The sequence below is a fragment of the Rissa tridactyla genome, chromosome Z, assembly GCF_028500815.1.
Source record: "Rissa tridactyla isolate bRisTri1 chromosome Z, bRisTri1.patW.cur.20221130, whole genome shotgun sequence".
Taxonomy (NCBI): Eukaryota; Metazoa; Chordata; class Aves; order Charadriiformes; family Laridae; genus Rissa; species Rissa tridactyla.
The window spans coordinates 20740740-20762871 of NC_071497.1; the positions used below are offsets into that span (position 1 = coordinate 20740740).

General features: G+C 39.2%; 1 protein-coding gene across 5 annotated transcripts in view; it reads left to right on the forward strand.

The window, feature by feature from the left end:
• SNCAIP (synuclein alpha interacting protein) overlaps window positions 1-22132 on the forward strand; it is a 90302-nt gene that overhangs the window by 30998 nt on the left and 37172 nt on the right. For 4 of the 5 annotated variants that reach the window (XM_054186165.1, XM_054186162.1, XM_054186166.1 and 1 more), the window contains 2 exons: window positions 5770-5872; window positions 15310-15382. In XM_054186165.1, the coding sequence (XP_054042140.1) occupies window positions 5816-5872; window positions 15310-15382 (130 nt within the window). In that variant the 5' untranslated portion in view covers window positions 5770-5815. Of the gene's footprint in view, window positions 1-2222; window positions 2305-5769; window positions 5873-15309; window positions 15383-22132 lie in introns of all 5 variants that reach the window. The other variant, XM_054186164.1, reaches the window with a different exon arrangement.

A 22132-nucleotide genomic window follows, 5' to 3' on the forward strand; every position in this document is an offset into this window, starting at 1 on the left:
TTTATCCCCTAATTAAAAAGCAACCATCAAGGCATTCTGACATTTAAAGCCTAAATCTTTAATATTAACTCTACTTAGGGAAGCAGCCTTTTGCCAACCACTGTAGAAGTATTTACATCTGATTTACTTTATATTTGATTGAAAGTTTAAGTAAATCCCCAAATATTTTGGTATAGTAGTTCTGAGATGTGGAAAATACAATCCCATGTGGCATTTAGCAGGATTTCTTAGAGTTACAACTGAAGTAGATGTTTAATTGACAGCAGATCTTTTTATTGTTATTTGTTCTTGTTATTTATGTATCCATAAATAATTAAAATGATGCATTCTCAACTAGTTGTTTTGTTTTGGCTCAATAAAGGACATTTCCCCTGTGCTCCCTCTTGGATTTAGTCTTTCACATCCAGCACTGAGGATGGATTTTTTAGCTGAGGTTTTAGCTGAGGTACTGGGTCAGATTCCTTTTGAAGCTACCGAATTCACTATAACCTTGTTGCAAAGGGGTCACTACAAATCAGTTATGCTTTTTTATTCCATAGTTTTGCATTGAGCAAAGAGAACAAGAAACCAAACCAGATGCTTGCTTACTTTCTGCCTGCCGTACCAGTCCCTTCATTCACTGAGTTAGCTGACAGACAGCAAATGCTCACCTGTATGGCCTTGTTCTTGCCTGACCTGCATTACTATGGATGAGGCAATGGCCATTGGCTTCACAATACAAAGTCCGCGGCCAGACTGGCTTTTAAAGTATTCCCACCATTCCCACATCGAGTCTTCATCATCCTCAAAAGGCCCATGAGCCCCTAGGGATTGTTGTTGCTGTGACTCTTTTTTGGGGCTCTGGTGAGACAAATCCAAGGCTTGATGTACCTTAAAAAAGAAATCTGTGAACTGTGTAAGCATTTCACCTGCAGATAATGCATGCCATCAGTCTAGAGTGGAGTTCTAGTGTTTGCAGAAATTGATGGATTTGTTCCCTGTATCTAATACTTTGTTGCTTTTTTTATTATTACTTTACTGGGAATTGCTCTTTTACCCCTTTTTTTTCTTATTCACGGAATTGTATTGAATGTTTCTCAGTAAAAGGATTTGAGTTCAGACAACTAGTTTTAACTGAGAAGGACAACAGCAGAAGAGATCTATGTTTTAGAAAAATAATGATTGTTGCTGTTTTTTGAAAAGAAGAAAGATGATTTTTTTTTCTTGATTTTACAACCTAATCACTGATTAGTATCTGTTGCAGTGCAACATAGGCGATATGTTATTTTACCAGTACTACTATTACCACATTTCTGTGTGGTAATTTTTAGCTGAATGATTTCTCCTCGTGGAACTGTTTCATGAAACTATAAAAAACACTTTTTCTTGAGTACATATGAGTGATTTTTATGTGGTTTTCTTCTGTTAGCTGTGAATTCTGAGAGCAGACAGGATTTCTTTTACCTGTATAAAATGTATATGTGTGTGCAAGTGTCTCTCTGCAAGCCAAATTGCCAGACAAGAAATGTCCTATTTTGGGTTAAAATTTTGTGGAATATTTAATGACTAGCTTCCAAAATACAGTTAGGAAAGCTGATTGGATGAATATCAGACATTTCTGCTGGCAGGCAAGAGACAGTCATCTCTATTGCTTTGGTGATGCTGGAAATACATTATTCATCTCATGTCATTCATTGCTGGCAGTTGCAGTTTTGTTTGCAATTATTTTTACCTTGAATTTGACCAGTTGTGCTTATGATTTGCTTGTGAATGCCATTCAGATTGTTTATACTTCTGGTGATATGCTGGATTCAGCCATTGCAAAGGTCTCAAAATAGTCGGAGTACTATCCTTACCATATGGTTTACATTATACATGGTGTAGTGCTACTAGGTTAAATTGTGTAAAAAAAGTGTCTGTCTTGAATAAGACTCCAAGTATAGCCATGGGAAATCTTATTTGGTCATAGTATTTGCTGTCCAGTTTTACCTCATCAAGAAAAAAATTAAAATATTACAGCTAAGAATGCATGGGTCTCTTGCCCTTTCTCTACGTATAACTGAACACTATCTCCAGAAAGATAAGTTTTCTATAGAGAAAATGTGTTTGTTTTGGTTACCAGCTTTCTCTTCAGCCTTTGTGTTTTTCCTAGTCTTTATGTTTTGGAAAGACAGCAGATAACATTTTGGGGAAGTAATGTTGCAAGACTGTGGACTGGCATGACGAGTTTTGTACATCTCTAGGTGAAATTTAGTCTTTTCATCAGCCATGGATGGATGCAGCATTTTTTTGCCTCAATGGCGTCTTGCAACTCAGAACTAAAAAGTAAGTTTGAAAGGTTAAGATATTTTTGATCTAAAATCTTGACATTGTGTGGTAACCAGGAATAGTAGTTCTTTTATTAAAGCTATGGAGGTGGTTTGGTTTTTTTTCTTCCCTGAATAAGTAATTTTTAATTGCAAAATAAAAAATTTAGATCACTTCTCAATTCTGGCTAATTATGTGGCATGTTTAGAGTAGCTTTATTTATCTCTCCTGTTGTTTTTTAAACACACTGAGTGGGTTTTTTTTTAAATCCATTTAATTCCAGTGAAGAACTGAAACTCAGTGAAGCTTTGCTTTGTTTTTAGACTATTTGTATGTGATACAGTCCATATATGTCTTTAACCTTTAAAGTTTTCTGTTTTAATTATCATTCTTACTTCATACATATATTACCTTATGGAATGATACTGGGTGGATTCTACAATCCTGTAATTTGTGTAGGACAGTACATATACAGTTGGCATTTATCTTGCCTCTAAAACTGACATCATAATTTGGTTTGAGCTGGTATCAATAGTCACAGTGATAAACTGACAGCTAGTCTTTACCTCTGTCAAGGGACACTGTGAGGGGTTGACCTTGGCTGGCTGTCAGATGCCCACCAGCTGCTCTGTCATTCCCCCTCCTGAACATGACAAGGGGAGAAAATAAGATTAAAAAGTTCAGGGGCTGAGATCAGGACAGGGAGGTTGCTCATTAGTTACTGTCGCAGGCAGACCAGACTCAGCTTGGGGAAAATTAATTTAATTTATTGCCAATTCAAAATAGAGTAGGATAGTGAGAAACAAACACAAAACCTAAAACACTTTGACCCCGCCCCTCGCTTCCCAGGTTCAAGTTCATTCCTTTGTTCCTCTACATCTTCCTCCCTGAGCGTTGCAGGGGGACAGGGAAGAGGGGTTGTGTTCGGTTCATCACACATTGTCTCTGCTGTTCCTTCCTCCTCACACTCTTCCCCTGCTCCGGTGTGGGTCTTTTCCATGGAGTGCAGTCCTTCAGGAACAGACTGCTGCAGTGTGGGTCCCCCACGGTGTCACTAGTCCTACCAGCAAACCTGCTCCAGCGTGGGCTCTTCTCTTCATGGGGCCACAAGTCTTGCCAGGAACCTGCTCCAGCATGGGCTTCGCATGTGGTCACAGCCTTCTTTGGGCACCCACCTACTCTGGTGTGGGGTCCTCCATGGGCTGCTGGTGGAGGTCTGTTCCACTGTGGACCCCCATGGACTGCAGGGGTCAGCCTGCCTCACCATGGTCTTCAACATGGACTGCAGGGGAATCTCTGCTCCGGTACCTGAAGCACCTCCTCCCCCTCCTTCTTCACCAACCTTGATATCTGTAGAGTTATTTCTCTCACATATTATCCCTCCTGCCTCTCTGCTGCTGTTGCATAGTAGTTTTTCCCCCTTCTTAAATATGCCCCAGAGGCACTACCACCATCGCTGATGGGCTTGGCCTTGGCCAGCAGCAGGTCTGTCTTGGAGCTGGCTGGCATTGGCTCTGTTGGACATGGGGGAAGCTTCTGGCATCTTCTCACAGAAGCCACCCCTGTAATTCCTCCTCGCTACCAAAACCTTGCCATGTAAACCCAATGCAGGGACAGTGCACTTTTATGCAAGTAACCTGTAATGTTACGCAAATGCAATGTTAAAGCATAAACCTTAAAAAGTATACTGAAATTCTATGTTTCTGTTAAGAAAGCAAAATCTCAAATGTGGAAAACAATCTGGAGACTTGAATGTGTCACGCCTTTTCACAACAGCTGGTTACTTTCATTGCAAGGATTTTGTCTGATTTTAGTGGTTCCCTCTAAGAATAAACTTAGCATTTGGGAATTGTGCAAAATTAACAGCTTCTCATTAGTTTTACATTATAGCCACTCCTCTTTCCTCATATCAAGTTGGACTGAGGGCTTTACACCTTTTTGCCTTTTTGTAGCCATCTCCTTTCCCACTGCTTCACTCACATCTAACAGACACGGTAAGAGCAAACAATAGGTAGCTGAGGTTGTTCTTACACACTGCCTTCCTCCCCAGGAGTTCCTTCTCATATTGCAAGGAGCAGAAATATCCTAATACATTAAAGGAAACCCATGCTTTTTTTTTTTCTCTTTTTTTTTTGCTTTTTCATTTAAAGATAAAATGATGCTGAATAGTCCTTTACCTTCAGTAACTTGGTGAGAAATAAAAATTTGATTTTTCAGCGTAAAACTGTAGATTTGCCTCTTGGTTCTTCTGCTAATAACTTTTCACAAACAGGTGTCTTAAGATTAGCTTTGTGCTTAGGTGGGTTGTTATGAAGGAGGCTAACGACTGAGACTTTTGTTTGCCAATAAGTATAACACCTGCAGAAAAGCATTTTCTTCAAAACCCCTTATCCTAGGAGATACTTAACTGCATATGAATGTTTCACACAACGATTTTATTTAGACCTACACAGCTGACTTCATTATTCATAAACATATTTCTTGGCAGTTATCATGTGAATAAATTGGGGTTGTATTATTTTTTTTTCTTCAGGCATTTCCTTTTGTTATGTACAAATACTAGAAGGATTTAGTTTCCTTCCATAATAATACTTAACGCTTATGTAGTGCCTCACATTATTAAAAATGCGTTACACTTTTTCATCTTCCTTTAAAATAGCTTATTTCTCCACTCCTACTTCTGTTGTACTTGTCTGTAGTGATAATGCATACCTTCATTCTAGTTAGGATTAAGAAAGTAAGAGGATTTTATTGTCTTTATTCATTTGATTGTTTAAGCTCTAATTTATTCAGAATTACATATTGACTTTCCCAGCCAAATTTCTTGCTTTGCAAGTGAGTTTTCTCTTCTTTTTACTTTGTTGTGAGGAAATGGTTAGGGGCCCTGATAATCAATGTGCATTGATATAATTCTGGTTTTGTCTTGGTTACTGTTTCTGCAGGCTGAGCAGAGATAAATCATCTGTCTATAAAGCACTGACTGCAATTGTGTGTTAGTCTGTGTGTAAGTGGAGATAAGGTGTGATAGGATTTTGTTTTCTGTGCACAGCATGATTCTCAGTTCTTTTCTGCCTTCTTGAGCTGAGGAAAACTATAGTAACACAAGTTGCTGTGTTCAGGCCAGTAGAGTAATAGCATCCTTAAGAGAAGATATGTCATTAACATAGCTTTGGTTGAAGGGTCATGAGGGTGCTCAACAGCTTAGGTCTTTACACCTATTTTGAACTTCTGAAAGGTCTGAGTGATGCTGAATCAGGTAATTTTGACTTCCAGTTCAAGTACCGCTTACCTATCCTCCCTAAAAATTGAAATGGCTTCTTCATGATATGTAGAGATGGCAAATCATATTTAGCTTCTAGGATTAAGTTATGAAAGACTTTACTGTACAAGGCAAATGTTTTCAGTAATCTAGCAACTATATTAAACCATTTCTGCATGGTTTTGACTCTGTAGTAGACAATCCTTTTTTCTTTTCTTAATTAGGTCTTTATTACTGCGCTGACTCACCCAAAATGTCCATAGGAGAATAATGGAAGCCCCTGAATACCTTGATTTGGATGAAATAGATTTTAGTGATGATATATCGGTAAGTACGAGTCTTATTTTATTTGTTCAAGTTGAGACAATCTGAGGTATCTCAATCTTTATATAGCAAACAACACTACTGTTAGAAGCCATGCTCCTGTTTACTTTATATATAGAAATGTTTAAATAGGTTGAATCTAGAATAAAATAAGGTGGTTTATAAGGGAAGACTCTAGTAAGCTCAGAAGGAAAAATTGATTCCTCTCCTTCAGCTAGTAAAAATGACTTGCAAATCAAATTAATAAATATGTTTTATTTCTGGATTGCTTATCTACTCTGTTGTCTTGAATGAGTTTTATGCGCTCTAATGCTAGCCTTAAACATCAAAATAAGTTTAGGGGTTTTTTAATTGAATGTATTTCAGTTGTAAAAAAAGTCCTGCCTCTCACCTCTGAATTTCTCCTTTTTCATGTAAGTAGTTGCTCTGCCCTTCCCACCGGTATCCCTCTCCAAACACAGATTTTATCAGTAGGTGCGATGCAGCTACCTGTGATAAGGTGGAGTACAGAAAGAGGCAGAAAGAATTCCAGGGGTTCATAGACATCACTGATCCTTATTGTCACAACTAAGCCAACTGCAGCTGTAATTGCAAATAAAAATGCTGTTCATCTACATTGTTAGTGGTTCTTACAGGAAGCAGTGATACAGTATATTCTATTACTCATAATAATACTCCTACTGCCAGTGTTTCTGCTTTTTGTGTAACAGAGTTGCTAGTTTGCTGAATGTCTGATTAACAATAGACTCAAATACATAAATTAAATCCACTATAAAAAAGCCTTTTAATTCAATTTTCAGATCAAAGAAAGTGTGCCACTGTCTCCTTCCATGCTTTTCATAATTCTATAGTTTTATTTCTGGTTTTGGGGTGGGTTTTTTTGGGTTTTTTGTTTTTTTTTTACAAAGGACATGGTTTTCTCCTTAGCATTTGGGACTCTTGATTCATTTTAAAACATTCCAGATGCTTTATTTGCAGACAGATTCCTTCTGGAGAGGATTTTTTTTTACCTATTGTAATGTTGAATTTTTATTAAGGAGGAATATGGCAAATGCCCAAAATATTACAAGACGATGAACCAATCTTGAGCGAATACCTTATTCTGGGCAACTTTCTTTTTATTACTGTTATATGCTAGATCATGTCCTGGTATCTGTTTCTATACTCAGTTTTGTAAAACTGTAAAACATAATAGATGTAACCTCTCCGTGTGTCTCCCATTGTGGCTGTTGCTGCATACTGGTGGGTTAGGTTACTCACTTTTCCACTGAACAGCTCCGGCTGCCTGTTTTAATAGGCTGTTCTTTCATTGGATGCTGAATCTTGAATAAAAAATCAGCACAAATTATAGAAGTAGCAGTTTTACTCTCTGCTTTAACAGGTAAGAGAACAAAGGATTTGTTGCCAGAATCCAGATTAACAAGAGAATTCATGTCTATTCTAGTGCTTTACTGATATCTCACCGTATACAATTTAGAGATACCTGACCTTCACATTTTACCATTAGCCTGCTGTGTAAGGAGCAGCTGCACAGCATCAGTGTTAGCAATTTATATTGTTCCTGTTAGCCCTCTGGTTCTAATCCAGTGCAGAAAAGTACTGACTAAAAATAATGGCAGCAGGAAGGCTGTTAAAATGATGCACTTATAAATGTACCTCAGTTAGAAAGCCACTGTGTTTAGTCCAGACCCTTGTAGACCATTTCAGCCAAAACAACCAAAATGTAATAGGCCTAAAAAATAGACAGGAATTTGTTTTAAAAGGCAAAAAGATATGTAAGTTTTTATTTCATTTTTTCAATTTGTGTTGCATTTGCACGTAAGAAAATGGAACTGTACATTTCTCCAACAGCATAGACTCATAGAATGGGTTTGGTTGGAAAGGGATCTTTAAAGGTCATTTAGTTCCAACCCTCCTGCCCTGGGCAGGTACATCTTTCACTAGATCAGGTTGCTCAAAACCCCATTGTGTGATGGGTTGACCTTGCCTGGCCACCAGGTGCCCACCAAGCTGCTCTATCACTCCCACTTAATAAACATGATGGGGAGAAAAATACAACAAAAAGCTCATGGGTCAAGATAAAGACAGGGAGATCACTCACCAGTTACTGTCATGGTCAAAAAAAGACTCAATTTGGGAATATTAAATTTATTGCCAGTGAAACAGCATAGGATCATGAGAACAAATCTAAAAACACCTTCCCCCCACCTCTCCCCTCCCAGGCCCTTCCCAGGCTCAACTTCACTCCTGACTTCTCTACCTCCCCACCTCGCTAAGCGCAGGGGGCCAGAGGAACAGGAGTTTCATTCAGTTCATCACGTGTTGTCTCTGCCAATCCTTTCTCCTCACGCTCTTCTTCTACTCCTGCATGGGGTCCCTCGTATGGCAGACAGTCCTCCATTAACTTCTCCAATGTGGGTCCTTCTCATGGGCTGCGGTTCTTCATGAACTGCTCCAGTGTGGGTCTTTTCCATGAGGTGTAATATTCAGGACAGACTGCTCCAGTGTGGGTCCCCCACAGGGTCACAGGTCCTGCCAGCAAACTTGCTTCTGCATGGGCTCCTCTCCGCAGGCCACAGTTCCTGCCAGGAAACTGCTCCATCATGGCATCTCCACAGGCTGCAGGTTCCTCTAGAGCACATCCACCTGCTCCAGCATGAGGGCCTCTTTGGGCTGCAAGGTGGATATCTGCTCCAGCATGGTCTTCTCCATGGGCTGCAGGGGAGTCGCTACTCCAATGCCTGGAGCGTCTCCTCTCCCTCCTTCTTCACTGACCTTGCTGTCTGCAGAGTTGTTTCTCTCACATTTTCTCACTCCTCTCTACCAGCTGCCTTTGTGAAGTTTTTTTTACCCTTTCTTAAATATGTTATCTCAGAGGTTCTACCAGCATCACTGATGAGCTCAGCTTTGGCCAGCAGTGGGTCCATCTTGGAGTCAGCTGGAACTGGCTCTGTCCCACATGGAGTCAGCCCCTGGTATCTTCTCACAGAAGCCACCTCTGCAGCCTCCCCTGCCAGTTTGACATGTAAACCAAATACAATCATCAATGACAGGTACCTACCACTTCTCTGGACAATCTGTTCCAGCGTCTCACCACCCTCATCGTAAGAAGTTTCTTCCTTATATTCCATCTCAATTGGACTTCTTTCAGTTCTCCCTTGTCCTGTCACTATAGACCATGGTAAATAGTCTTTCTCTTTTTTTCTTATAAGCCCCCTTTATATATTGAAAGGCCATAAGAAGGTCTGCCTGCAGCTTTCTTTCCTCCAGGATGAACAACCCCAACTCTCTCAGCCTTTCTTCATAGGTGAGGTGTACCAGCCCTCTAATAATTTTTGTGAGCCTCCTCTGAACCCACTCAACAGGTCCTTTTTTTTTCTTGTACTGGGGCCTCCAGAGCTGGATGCAGGTGGGGTCTTCTGAGAGCAGAGTCAAGGGGGAGGATCACCTCCCTCACCCTACTGGCCATACTTTTTTTTGTGCGCACCAGGATACAATTGTCTTTGTGCTCTGCAAGTGCATGTTGCCAGCTTATGTCCAATTTTTTATCTACCTGTATCCCGAAGTCCTCCTCTGCAGGGGTGCTCTAAATCCCTCAGTCTGTCTGGATACTGGTGGTTGCCCTCACCCAAGTGCAGGACCTTGGCCTTGTTGAACTTCATGATGTTTGCATGGGCCCAGTCCTCAAGCCTGTCAGAGTCCCTCTGGATGGCATCACTTCCCTCAAGTGAATCAACTGCACCACTCAACTTGGTGTCATGTGAAACTTTCTGAGGGTGCACTCAATCCCACTGTCTTATGTCATTGGTGAAGATATTAAATAGTATTGGTTCTGGTATGCAACCTTGAGGGACACCACTCATTATTGGTTTCCACTTGGAGATTGAGCTGTTGACTGTAACTTGTTGGACACGGCCAATTCCTTTTCCATCTAGCCATCTACCCATCAAACCCATATCTCTCCAAATTAGGGGCAAGAATGTTGTATAGGACTGTGCCAAAGGCCTTACAGAAGTTGAGGTAGATGACATCTGTAGCTCTTGTCACTCCACCATAGAAGGCCACTAGATTATCAGGCATGATTTGCCCTTTGTGAAGCTATGTTGGTTGTCTCAAATTATCTCTGTCATCCATATGTTTCAACATAGCTTCCAGGAGGATCTATTCCATTGTCTTACTGGGCACTGAGGTGAGGCTGACTGCTTACTAGGTCCCAGGGTCCTCCTTTTTACCCTTGTTAAAAATGGATGTGATATTCACTTTTCTTCAGTCACTGGAGACTTGACCTGACTGACGTGACTTTTCAAATATGATTGAGAGTGGCTTAGCAACCACATCTACCAATTCCCTCAAGCCCTGGAATGCAAATATGATGCTTATTTTGCAAACTAAGATGGTACTATTCCAGGTACATCTGGCAGAGTATATTTGAGTGCAGTTTAGACAGCAGAATAGGTTTCTGGGACTCTTGTTTACATTAAACAAAAATAATATTCTGTCTGCAATGACGTTAAGCAACCAAGCTGAATATTTTCATTTATTTCTTCATTAATAACTACTCACAGAAAGGAAGTAAAAAAATTTACGACCTTTAGGTTGCATTAAATGAGAGATACACTATTAAAAGTATGTTTTAAACTTTCCCCTTCTTCCCCTTAGTATTCTTCATTTTTACCCATAAATTTATTCCTGCTTGTATGTTGTATGCTATCGTTATCATACAACTGAAGGTTTCCTAATCCTTTAACTAAAATACAGGATTTATATTGCACTGGCAAACTGTGCAAACTGAAATGATTTTATTTCTTGGTTTACAGAAATAATAACAAATTACCTAGTCATAAACAGAGCTCCTGGTGATAGATATTTGTAAACTATTTGGCGTTGAGTGTATAGATTATTGCTCCGATCATATATCATATTCAAATAGCTCTGTATGAATAAAAGCCTGGCTCACTGGTGCCAGTGCAGGACGGGGCCTGATTTGAAACTTCGTGAAATGTGAATGCAGTAAGTCAACTAAAGTGTGATTAACCAGACGTTGAATTGTCAGGTATTTTGAAACAGCTTGAAAAACTTCTTCATGTCAATCCTCACCTGGCAGGGCAGATGTAAACTATGTATGGTCAGGAGTATGGCCAATCCCCTGGCCTCCTATTTACTCATCATGGGGCACCTCCTGAGCCTGCTATCACCCGTCCTCGGCCATGGAAAGATCTGGGTCCCCTCTCAAGCTCATACAGGTGTACAGGCAACGCACAGCCAGGCTTTGCCTACTGAGCAACCAGGACTTCAGCAAATGAGGGGGGTCCTACATAGCTGTGTAGGCATAGTCACTAACTGCAGCATTATTTCCCACCCAGCCGATCAACTCATTGATAGTTCTCTTATTTTTTTTCCCCTCTCCCTTCTCAGAATGAAACAAAATGCAGAAGGACACTAAAAGGCTCATAGAAAGACATTTTGTACCTTTAACAGCGTTAATGTCTATATAGGTCTCCTTTAAAGTTAAAGGGAAGAATAATATATGAAGTGTCTATATATGATGCTATAAACAATACATAGCACAAATAACCTAACCAATACTCCAAAGATGCTGATCACAGACATTAAGTAAAAAGTTTATTTCGGGAGCTGTTATTTCTCACACGGACTGTGAGAAATCTCATTCCTAATCTCATTCCCCCACTTTCTTACTCTGGAGCTGCTTAAATTGACACTACTATTGAGAAAAATCTTCCTGCAGCCTCAGGCCAAGTATTGTTGCTTTACTTGTTCTCAGTGTAGCTTGCTACTCCCAAATAAATGTCTAGGGAAAAGGGTGGTATTGTACAGTTCTAAATGATTTAGCCAATGTAATATAAAGGTATTAATGTAATGGGATTTGAATATCAACAAAACAGTTTATTTTCCACTATAGCAAATAAACTGAAATGAGACTGTTCAATGGCTTACAGTAATAATAAAACCTGGAAACAAATTAGCTATAATGAAGGAAAGTGTCTGTTTTCTCTATCTAAATGAAAACAAGGAGCTATGCATTTAAGAGCAGGACACAGTCACTGGTGTCTTGATCCAGTGGAGGTAAAATTGTTGAGTTTTGATACTGATTCCAGCTGGAGCAGGACATGATCCTTAGTGTTTTGTGGGTGTCATGGTCTGAGAGTCACCCTTTGTGTCCAACTTTGCCCTTTGACTCCATTTCAGGAGACATTAAAGGTGTTCTCCACAAAGAATGTTAAAAAATAACTTTTGCTTTTGAATTTACTTTTTTTTTTACTATTTTGTATGTACATTTCTATGCTACCACTCATGATCCAGTATTTCTTCATTCTGATACTTCTCAGACATAAGCAAGTCTGCAAGTGGCACAGCACAGAACAGCGTTACTAGAGATTGAAGGATTTTTTCTTATGTGTTGGGTTTAAAATTTATTGCATTAAAATTTGAGAACCATGTGAAATTTAAAAGGTTAACATTTGCATTAATTCATATTCTGTAGTGCAGTTTCAGACAATGAACAAATGTTTTGTTTGATAAGGGAGGTTCTGTTTTCCCCTGAATTAATAGTGTCTATTGTTGAATAGTTGAAGAAAATTGGGAATATCTTGCATTTGCATGAAATACTTGTTACTGCTTCTTGTCTCTTGTTAGCTGTTGATACTGTTCTTCCATCTTACAAAGTTTTTGAAGGGTTTACTGAAATTCACTATTTCAGGTTGGACATAGGCATGCCTTAAATGCAGAAAAAGAACCCACACCTCAAACAGCAATCAAAAATGCTATTACATACATTATCCCGGGAAGAAGCCCTTAGTTTTGTTACTGAATTTCACCATCAACCGCAACCCACTTTGATTAAATACCAAAGATCACAGTGAGCATTGTCTAATGAAGCGACCTGATGTCCTTAGCTCTCACATTGTCACTTATGCCTTTGGGCATGGCCCTCAAGTCTGGTTGACTTTGGTTACTCTAATGGGGAAATGGGAGAAATGGTGTTTAATTTTGTATGTAGAACAATTTAAACTTATTGAACGAAAAATGGAAAATAATTAATTTTAATGCCATTGAATAAGCATTAAGTCTAAAATTCTGTTCCAGAGAGGGGTTGCAATCTCAACATCTTTTGCTGTCCCTCTGTGATACCACTTGATACCTTGAAATTTTTGATTGAAGAAAAGCTAACAAACATTACTGATGATCAGAGCTGGAGCTAGAGTATGAGAGAAGGTAGTTCTAGAGAAAAGACCTGGCAACGGATTGTGCTTATGGTTGGGAAAGTTCCACTTCAAAGAGTAATTTTAGTTGCTTCCTGGACCAAAAGCCAGTTCTCCACATCTTGACCACAAAATACAGATGGCAGAAATGTAAATGTGCAGAAGTCTTTTTGAGGACAGAGGTGAGTGGGAGGAAATCTGTTAATGAAATCAAACCAATATGATTAAAATGCATAATCAAATATATAACATTTAATACATTTTTGGTGGTGGGAGATGGTAACTGAATACATTTTAGTGCAATGTTGAAACAGAAAGAAAATCTATTCTTCCAGGAAAGAACAGGAAAAAAGACTAAAAGAAAAATGTCTTTCTGTTTTTGAGGTTGTCTGACAAAACACATAGCAATGGAATACAAAAGGCCTCATTCTAATTGAATTACAAACTGTGTAATAGCTTAAACTGCACCAGCTGGTCTTATGAAGCTACCATATTCCTTGGAGACATGTTCCTTGGATTCTCTTAAGAATCTTACTAGACCAGTTCAACATTGCCTTCTGAGTCTTTGTGCTGAAATAGCAAGATGTATAGCTTAACAGCTCGATCTTTATTAAACAATAACTAGAGTGAAGCACAGCACATGGTGTTTGTGCATGTGTGTGTTTAACTCGTATTAATTTGTATCTAGTAGCGTCTTTCTCCCTGTCTCTGTTCTGCTCTTTGTTGCTTTCGGCTATCACATCCTGGAGGAGTCACAGCCTTATAGACATAGCCTTGTTTAATGGGGATTGGAGTCACTGGGTAGTTCTGTGGAGTGCTGCTACACATTTTAATTAATAAGTTCAGTGTTGATCCTGGGAATACTTTTGAGAGGTTATTGCTGTGGTTGAGGTTTCTCAATACATCCCTGAATCAGGTCAGCAAGGGAAAAAGTAAGGCGTGGGAGGTTTTTGAGGCTTAATAAAGTAACTACAATCAATTGAGCAACAGTCTTAAACTTCCACCAGAGAAGTAAATTACTTCTGCAGTTGGTCACGTGAGGTTGACTTTAGATTATTTTGAAGTAGATTTCCAGCAGTGCATTAGAAGCACATCAGACTTTGAATGACGAACTATCAGCAAAAAACAGTACAATGTTTTTTGTGTGGAAAGCTCATGTGGTTTTATATGTAGTTGTTTTGCTTCATTGGTCAATAGCACACCAGCTAAAAAAATCTGTTTCTTTGAAAACATATGGTGTTTATATATTCTTTAAAAATTTTCAGTTGTGCTAATCCTAAATGCTTTTTTTCTGGTTTAGTTTCCAATATACTGTTTTTAATAGGCTTTTTTTATATGAGCAAAGGCATTGATCTTTCACAGACATAATGATTTTCATTTGTTTAAGTGAAGATTCCTGTAACATTTAAGCATTTGGTTAAGGAAGGCTTGTTATTAAGTAACTTAATTTCTGTATGTCAGAATGTGTAGTTTTATGACACTGGATCATGTGTCTTACCAGGGGTATTCCACAAGTTTACAAGAAAAAGATTTCTGTTTAGTAAGATACATATGTCATCTCTGTTTTTTTCCTTTTTAATGCTGAATTCAGAGAATAACATATTGATTAATATCAGGCATATCCTGTCACATCAAAGTAATAATACAAGTTTTCTTTAATAAATCCTGGGTTAGCTAAATGAGCCTGTTGTCTGATATGTGTGTGTACATGCAACCCTCTGTGAAATTAGATCTCTATGGTGCAAATATTTCTGCATTACTTATACATATTGGTTTGTGAAAGCTTGAATTCTAATTTTTAAGCATGAAGTATCTTGCAGTATAATCACCATAACAGATGCCTAGGTGGGCAAAGTGAGACCCTCAACGTTTACTGTGAAGCTTAGATCTATTCTCACCTTTGATGCATCTTGCCTCCCACGGAAAGGATGGATATATAAAATGTATTCGTGGCTTGAATAATCGTGATATGCAGGAGGAGAAATCTGAGGTGGGGAGACACTTTGTTGTAGCTTTGAAGGTCTGTTTGATATCCCTCAAAGTGGGACACAACAGCAGATGCCATTTACTTTTCTCATGCAACCTGAGAAGACCATCAGACTACTGGAAGTACCCTTGGGTTGGCAGGCTTAGGCTGTGCCCATGACATGACCTCTTGAAAGCCTTACTTTTTATCCTTTTAAATTAATTACTTCATACGCATTTTTTCCTTTTTTACAGTATTCTGTAACTTCCCTCAAGACCATCCCAGAATTATGTAGAAGGTGTGATTCACAAAATGAAGACAGATCAGGTATGATGCCCACTTCTGTCCACCCATCATTTTCGAGGCTGCTTTTTATCATGTACAACTTGGCAACAATAGCTTCTTGGCAGTGTTCTGCTGTTGTGTTTTCTCTCATTTTTGTACAGCTTTCTGGAAACATGACTTTTTTTTTTTTTCAACAGATGTTAGTTCATTAGAAGGAAAAAAAGTTCCAAAAAAGGATTTGGCTGTATACAGATAAATGTAGGGCTTCATCTCAGCAGCTCCAAACCACAGTATATGCAACAATTTACTTGAAAACCCGAGAAACCATTGGTGACAAGACGTAATAATGTAGGCGCCAATGAAAAAATGTTGGATACATTTACTACCCATATGGCCACGACCAGTTTGAGGGATGATGTTTTGCCAGAGTCTGAAACTGTATCAAGGATGCTACATGATAGAATCTACTCTAAGGCATACTGTAATAGTTAAGATTAAAGCTGAGTTTTTTAGTTTAATAGTGTAAACTAAATGAAGAATCATGGCATACAGATGAGAACCAGCTGGAGACCTTCCCCCTGCCCCCTGACAAAAAGTGCATTCAGTGTTGTTTTTCACTCTGTAAATCAGATTAATCTGCCTTTGTTTTTCTCTTCCTGATGGAAGAGAAATGAATTGGTGAGAGGAGCATTTTTGTTGAGCTATGAAAAGTTTACTGTGCTTTCTAATGTTTTAATTGAACTTTCGTTAATGTTATTTCATCAAATACTTTTGTAACAGAAATGGGAGACCTGGAATTTGTGGGATGATAGAAGGCTTTAAGAACTGTGCTGTACTTTGGCAACTTTTATTTCTATGTTTCCTTTCAGAGAGTTGTAAATTTCTGAGGTGCGTACTAAGTTGAAACTTTCTGAGAGTTGCTTCTTCTACCATGGTCATTAAAGGTCAGGTCATCACAGCCGTATGCCACTGGCCTTGGCAATAAAGGGAAACAAAGCTCTCCTTACCATACCTGCTTGCCATGGTGCTGCCCACCCAGGGCACAGCAGTGATTGAGTACACACTATTATCTGCTGCAAGCAGAGGCAGGGAAGAAGTGGAAATGGAGCAGATCCCTGATTCACCCCCCTCAATTTGCCCTATCTCATTCTACCCCAGCCTTCCCTCTGTCCTCCCCCATCCTCTGCAATCCTTCCCTCCATATTCACCTATCCTCCCCCATTACACCCTTCTGTCCTTGCCCTACCTCACCCCATCCCTTTTCTTCTCTCTTCTTTCTACTTTCTTCCTCCTTCTTCCCCCTTTCCTTATTCCTTTCTTCCTCCCTTCTTCTCCTTTTGTCCCCTCTCCTTCCCTACTTCTTACCTGCTCTTACCCCCGTTCTCCCCACTCTTTCCCCTTCTCCCATTCTCACACCATTTCTCTCCCTCCGTTCTTCCCCCATTCTTCCCTCATTCCTCCTCCTTCCTTCCCTTGTCTTTCTCTCTTTCTTCCCCTCTTCTTCCCCCCTTCTACTCCGCATTCTTCCTTGCCATCCTCCTTACCATTTATCCCCTCATACCTCCCCACATTCCTCCCACCATTCTTCCCCGTTCCTCTTCCCATTCTTCTTTCCCTGTTCTCCCCACCATTCTCTCTGCCATTGTCCCCACTGTTTTCCTAACCATTCTCCCTACCATTCCTCCCCACCCTTCTTCATCACCATTCTCCCCAGTGTTCACCCCACCATTCTTCCTCCCCATTTCCCTACAGCTTCCCTTTTCTTCCCCCACATTCTTCCCTCCCCAGGCTTTCCCACCATTCTTCCTCGTGAGTCTTTCCCCTGCTTTTCACCTCAGTTTTCCCCGCAGTCTTTCCCCCCAGTGTTTCCCAATATTCTTCCCATCATTCTTCTAGGCCCTTCTCCCTCCCATTCTTCTCACCATTCTCCTCCCCAGCATTTATTGCCCCTCATTGTGTCCCTCTCCACTCACCACCCAGTACCCCCCTCCCTCATGTCTTCCACTTTTCCCTCTCCCCCATTTTCTCCCTACTGCCATTTCCTCCTTATCTCTGTCTATCAGTGTTAGCAGCTGATCATGTGGTGGCAGGGCATTATCTTGTCTTATCATAAAAGGAGATAAAGCCACGCAGTCATTCAGCTGCACTGAGCAAGGTGAACCGAAGAAGAAGAGCAGGAATAGCCCTTAAGACATATTTTACTGCATGTACCCTGCTCAGCCACAGCAGCAGCGTCAATATCTGTTTTCACAAAGAAGAGTATGTTATTTTTAAAATTCAGATACTAGCCTTAAAGTGAAATGCAGACCAACAGTAAGGATGAAGCACTGGTTATAAGCTCTGCCTTAAGACCATGCAATATTGACAACTTAATGTGTAGCTCTGTTGTTTCATGGTTGCCTCTGCAATTGGACATTTTTCAATGATTTAATTACATCTGCACTCATCTATTGCCTTGAAAAGGGGTTGACAGAAGCAAGTACAGGCATTGCTGGAAGACAGTAGTAGCACTGGGGAGTCTGCCAGTGGAAGTTAATTCGCAGCTTTGTTTAAGTCTTGAGTCAAAAAAGAGGTCTTTAGCATTGATAACAATATTGGCAATCTGGAAAGAGTACTAAATCTATTTTTTCTCTCTACTTACCACTTAAGAGTTTTGGTGAATTGGAAATAGTACTAAAATCTATTTTATTTTTACTCTGCTTAATCACTGAGTAAACATATAGTGCTGAACAGGAGGGTATCACTTTATATCTGTACAGACTTTAATGTCTGAAGTACCTTGAAATATCAACAGAGCTGCATCAGTCAACGTTGTGTAAGGCTCCATCTGTTGAATTTTCATAGTTGCTTTTGATGCAGTCTCTTGTCTTCCTCATATTGTAGACCATTAAAAACAAGTTTCCCAAATTCTTGTTGCGATGTGCTATTTTTGATGAAGATAGATTGTATCTTAAATCTTTAGTGTGCCTAACATTTATACTATTTTATATCTGTATTCCGTTGGCAATTTAAGTAGTTGCACACAGGAAAACTCAGAGTTTAAAAGAGCTGATCCAGCTTTCTACCTCATACTGACTCCTGCTTAGTTAGAGGTTGCATTTCTTCTTTGAAACAGAGAAGAATGTGGAAATAGAACTATTCAAGAATTTTTTTTTTAAAAGAAGTTAAGCATAGGTTAGTTATAGGATTAGATAAGTCAGTACCCTAATAATCTAAAAAATAATTCTCTGTCAGCTTTGTCTCAGAAAAATATTTAGTTCACTAAGTTAAGAAAAAATTATAGAGAAAGATTCAACTTTATACTTAAAAATACCTATAAATATGGAGACAACCATTTTCGCCAACAAGATTGTTAGAACAGTTCTAAACCAGACAGTTCCTCTTTGTGGAATTACATTTTTTAATTATATGGCTGATATTATGAAAGTCTTACTATTAATTGTACACAGATAAGTTTAGTAAGTAGCCCTTTAAATCCGGTTTTCTTTCCCCGTTTCATGTAAACATTCAATAATATGTTGGTAACATATGAAAGTGTTTGGTTACATTGTTTTCAAATTACTCTAAGCACTTTTAGTCCTAGGCAAACATACCAGTGTTTACCAGTCAGTGTGCTTTCTCAAGCGTTTCACATAGACCTTTCAACATATTTTGTTGGGGTTTTTTTAACTATTTCTTTTGGTCAAATAACTCTAACTTTTGCTTAGATTGCTTTTTCTTTTGGACAAGGAGAGATTAGAAAGTCTGGGAAAGGAGTTCCCGACGTGTAGTTTTTCCTCCCTGAATTTCCACTGTTGCTTCCCTTTATTGGACAGCACTGGCCAGTGATCTGTACTGGTGGGAAGGTCCTGTGGTTCCTTCCTCACCCTTTTGCCAGATGTGCATAAAAGTCATGCATTCGGTGCAATCTCAGTCCTGACTGCTCTGGATTTATGGAATTCAGACTCAGGAAAATTCCAAGGGATCCTTGGAGACAAAGTATGTGTGTCAATACCCCCATATTACGGACATATGAGATTGGAGAAAAGGTGTAGGGCAAATCCTGGCTTATCCACAATAAAGTGTGACTAAGGGTAATTGTTTTCTCTACCACCATGCTTCAAGGGAATGATCTTTGTAGCGAGCATAATAACCACTAAGATGGGCACTGTTCTTCTTCAAAGATAGAAAATTAAAGAGTATAGTTTAAAAATAGTTCTAGCTAACTTATTTTTCTGAAATGAAGTGTTAGCCCATTGATTTCCGTCATTGTCTAACGTAAAATGATGAACTGAAACAGAAATCAGTCCTTTATTCTTTTGTTATTAGGCGTGAAATTGGTTGCTTTCTTTCTGGGCGGGTTTTCTAAGGCCACTTGAGCAAATGGCTCAAGACATCTGTGTTCAACAAGCTTCATTGAGCCATATCATTGTTGAAGTATATTCTGTCAACTATGATGTCTTTTGGTTGTCATTAAATGTATGTCTCAAATGAGGACAATATCCTACTCTAGACCTTTTTTCACAGGTTGATAAAAACAAGTTCATCTTTAATTTCCAGCAGTTATCCTTCTGCACTGCTTTATTCATTCCCAAAGTAACTGTAATTCACAAAATTATTCAGAAGATTAGTTTCCTATTTGAGAAAAAGAAATAAATCTGTGAATATAAGCTTGCACACAAGTTCTGTCTCAAGCTCTTGGCGGTTTGTTAGCTATAAGAGAAATTAAAGTAAAATTTGATTTGGAGGCAGTGTTGTATGTCATTAATTTCACAGAGTCTGTTGTGCTCCAAATACCAACCAAGTAAATATGTCTGCAACAATACAAAATTGATTGGATAATTCCTTGGTAGAATACTGAAGAATTTTCTCAGAAAAAAAACAATAATTAGTATGCAGTGACACTTGTGATAGCTGTATATAAACTCCTTTCCTACCTTGTTTTCACATCATCCCTCTTCCTATTTTACACATTTTTTACCAGAATGACTTCTGTTTTTTTAGTAGAACTTTACTTGCTACCTCCCTTTTACATGCTTATATCAGACTGGACAAGGGTAAACCCCATTTGTTAATTTTGAAATTTTCTTTGCCTCTTCTATATTCTCTACTTAAGAAATGCCAGTTTTGTAGTGTTTTTCCTCATGCCAAGTTAAGAAAAATTATTCATTCACCAAGGCTCATATTTATGTTTGAATTAACTAGAAAAGTTACATTGTTATTTACAAGGATGAATTATTATTTACCCGGTTTACCCTTTCTTTCTTCTTTAGAGTAGCTTCAAATTCCACTTAAATGGGAACAAACTCCTCTGTTCTTATCTGTGCAGGGTTGTTCTTTAATTCAGGTTCCCATGCTATAGAGCTTACGTTAATGAACCCTAAAATGTACTCCTGGAAGTTATTAATACATTAAAACTGTAAAACAGTGCCACCTTCAGTTAAAATTGTTAAATATTATTTCAGTGATATTAATAAAACAGTAAATAGATATTCAGAACTGGTTTTGATTATCCATCGATACATCAGGGACATCCCTTCCTCCAACTCTTGGGTCCCCAATATTGCTGCCAGTGTTGGAGATAAATTGGTTTTAACAACTCTGAGGAATTTTCTGAAAGTTTCCCTGGTGTAGACAACACCTCAGTGTCTGTCTACAAAGTGAGAATCACAGTGCTCTAAATGGACCTGGAATGAGTACAAGTCTTAATTGATTCAAGAGTCTCTGCCAGAGTCATATCACAAGGAAGAAGCTCAGGCATTTCTTTCAGAGGACAGTAAAACTCCAAATGTGAAATGTACTGCAAGCCCCAAAATGATTATGTAGTACATGAGCAATATGGTGAAATACTGCATTTTAAAAAATATTTAATAGGTATGAGCAGTTGTCAAATGCTAATCCCAGGCTTCCTACATGATGATGATGGAAAGTGAAGTAAACTCCACAGTAAATTGATTTTTAAAGCAAGGAGAAAGAGTTTCAGGTAAAAGAAAGTAATTTGAATGCACTCATCCTTCGGTAGCAATGGAATCAACCTAACAGAGCTTGTTCTTATTTATAGAATCATTGAATTGTTTGGGCTGTAACGGACCTTCAAAGATTATCTAGTTCAACCCTCCTTTCTTGGGCAGGGATGTCTTTCACTAGATCAAGTTGCTCAAAGCCCCATCCAGCTTGACCTTTAAACAGTTCCAGGGATGGGGCATTCACAGCTCTGGGCACCTTGTCCCAGTGTCTCACCACCCTCATCATAAGCGTGCAAGACCTTGCATTTGGCCTTGTTGAACCTCATGAGGTTCACATAGGCCCAGTCCTCAAGCCCAGTCAAAGTGCCTCTGGATGGCATCCCTTTCCCTCAAGCAAGCCAACTGTACCACTCAACTTGGTGTCATCTGCAAATTTGCTGAGGGTGCACTCAATCCCGCTGTTTATGTCTTTAATAAAGATTAATTAAACAGTGCCAGTTCCAGTACAAATCCCCAAGGAACACCACTTGTTACTAATCTCCATTTGGACATTGAGCTGTTCACTGCAACTTTTTGGATGTGGACATCCAGACAATTCCTTTTGCACCAAGTAGTCCATCCATCAAACCTCTCTCTCCAAATTAGGGCCAAGAATGTTGGGGGTGGACCGTGTCAAAGGCCTTCCAGAAGCTGAGGTAGATGACATCAGTAGCTCTTCCCTTGTCCACTGATGCAGTCACTCCATTGTAGAAGGCCACTAAGATTAGTCAGGCGTGATTTTCGCTTGGTAAAGCCTCGTTGGCGGTCTCTACTCACCTCTCTGTCATCCATATGCCTTCACATACGT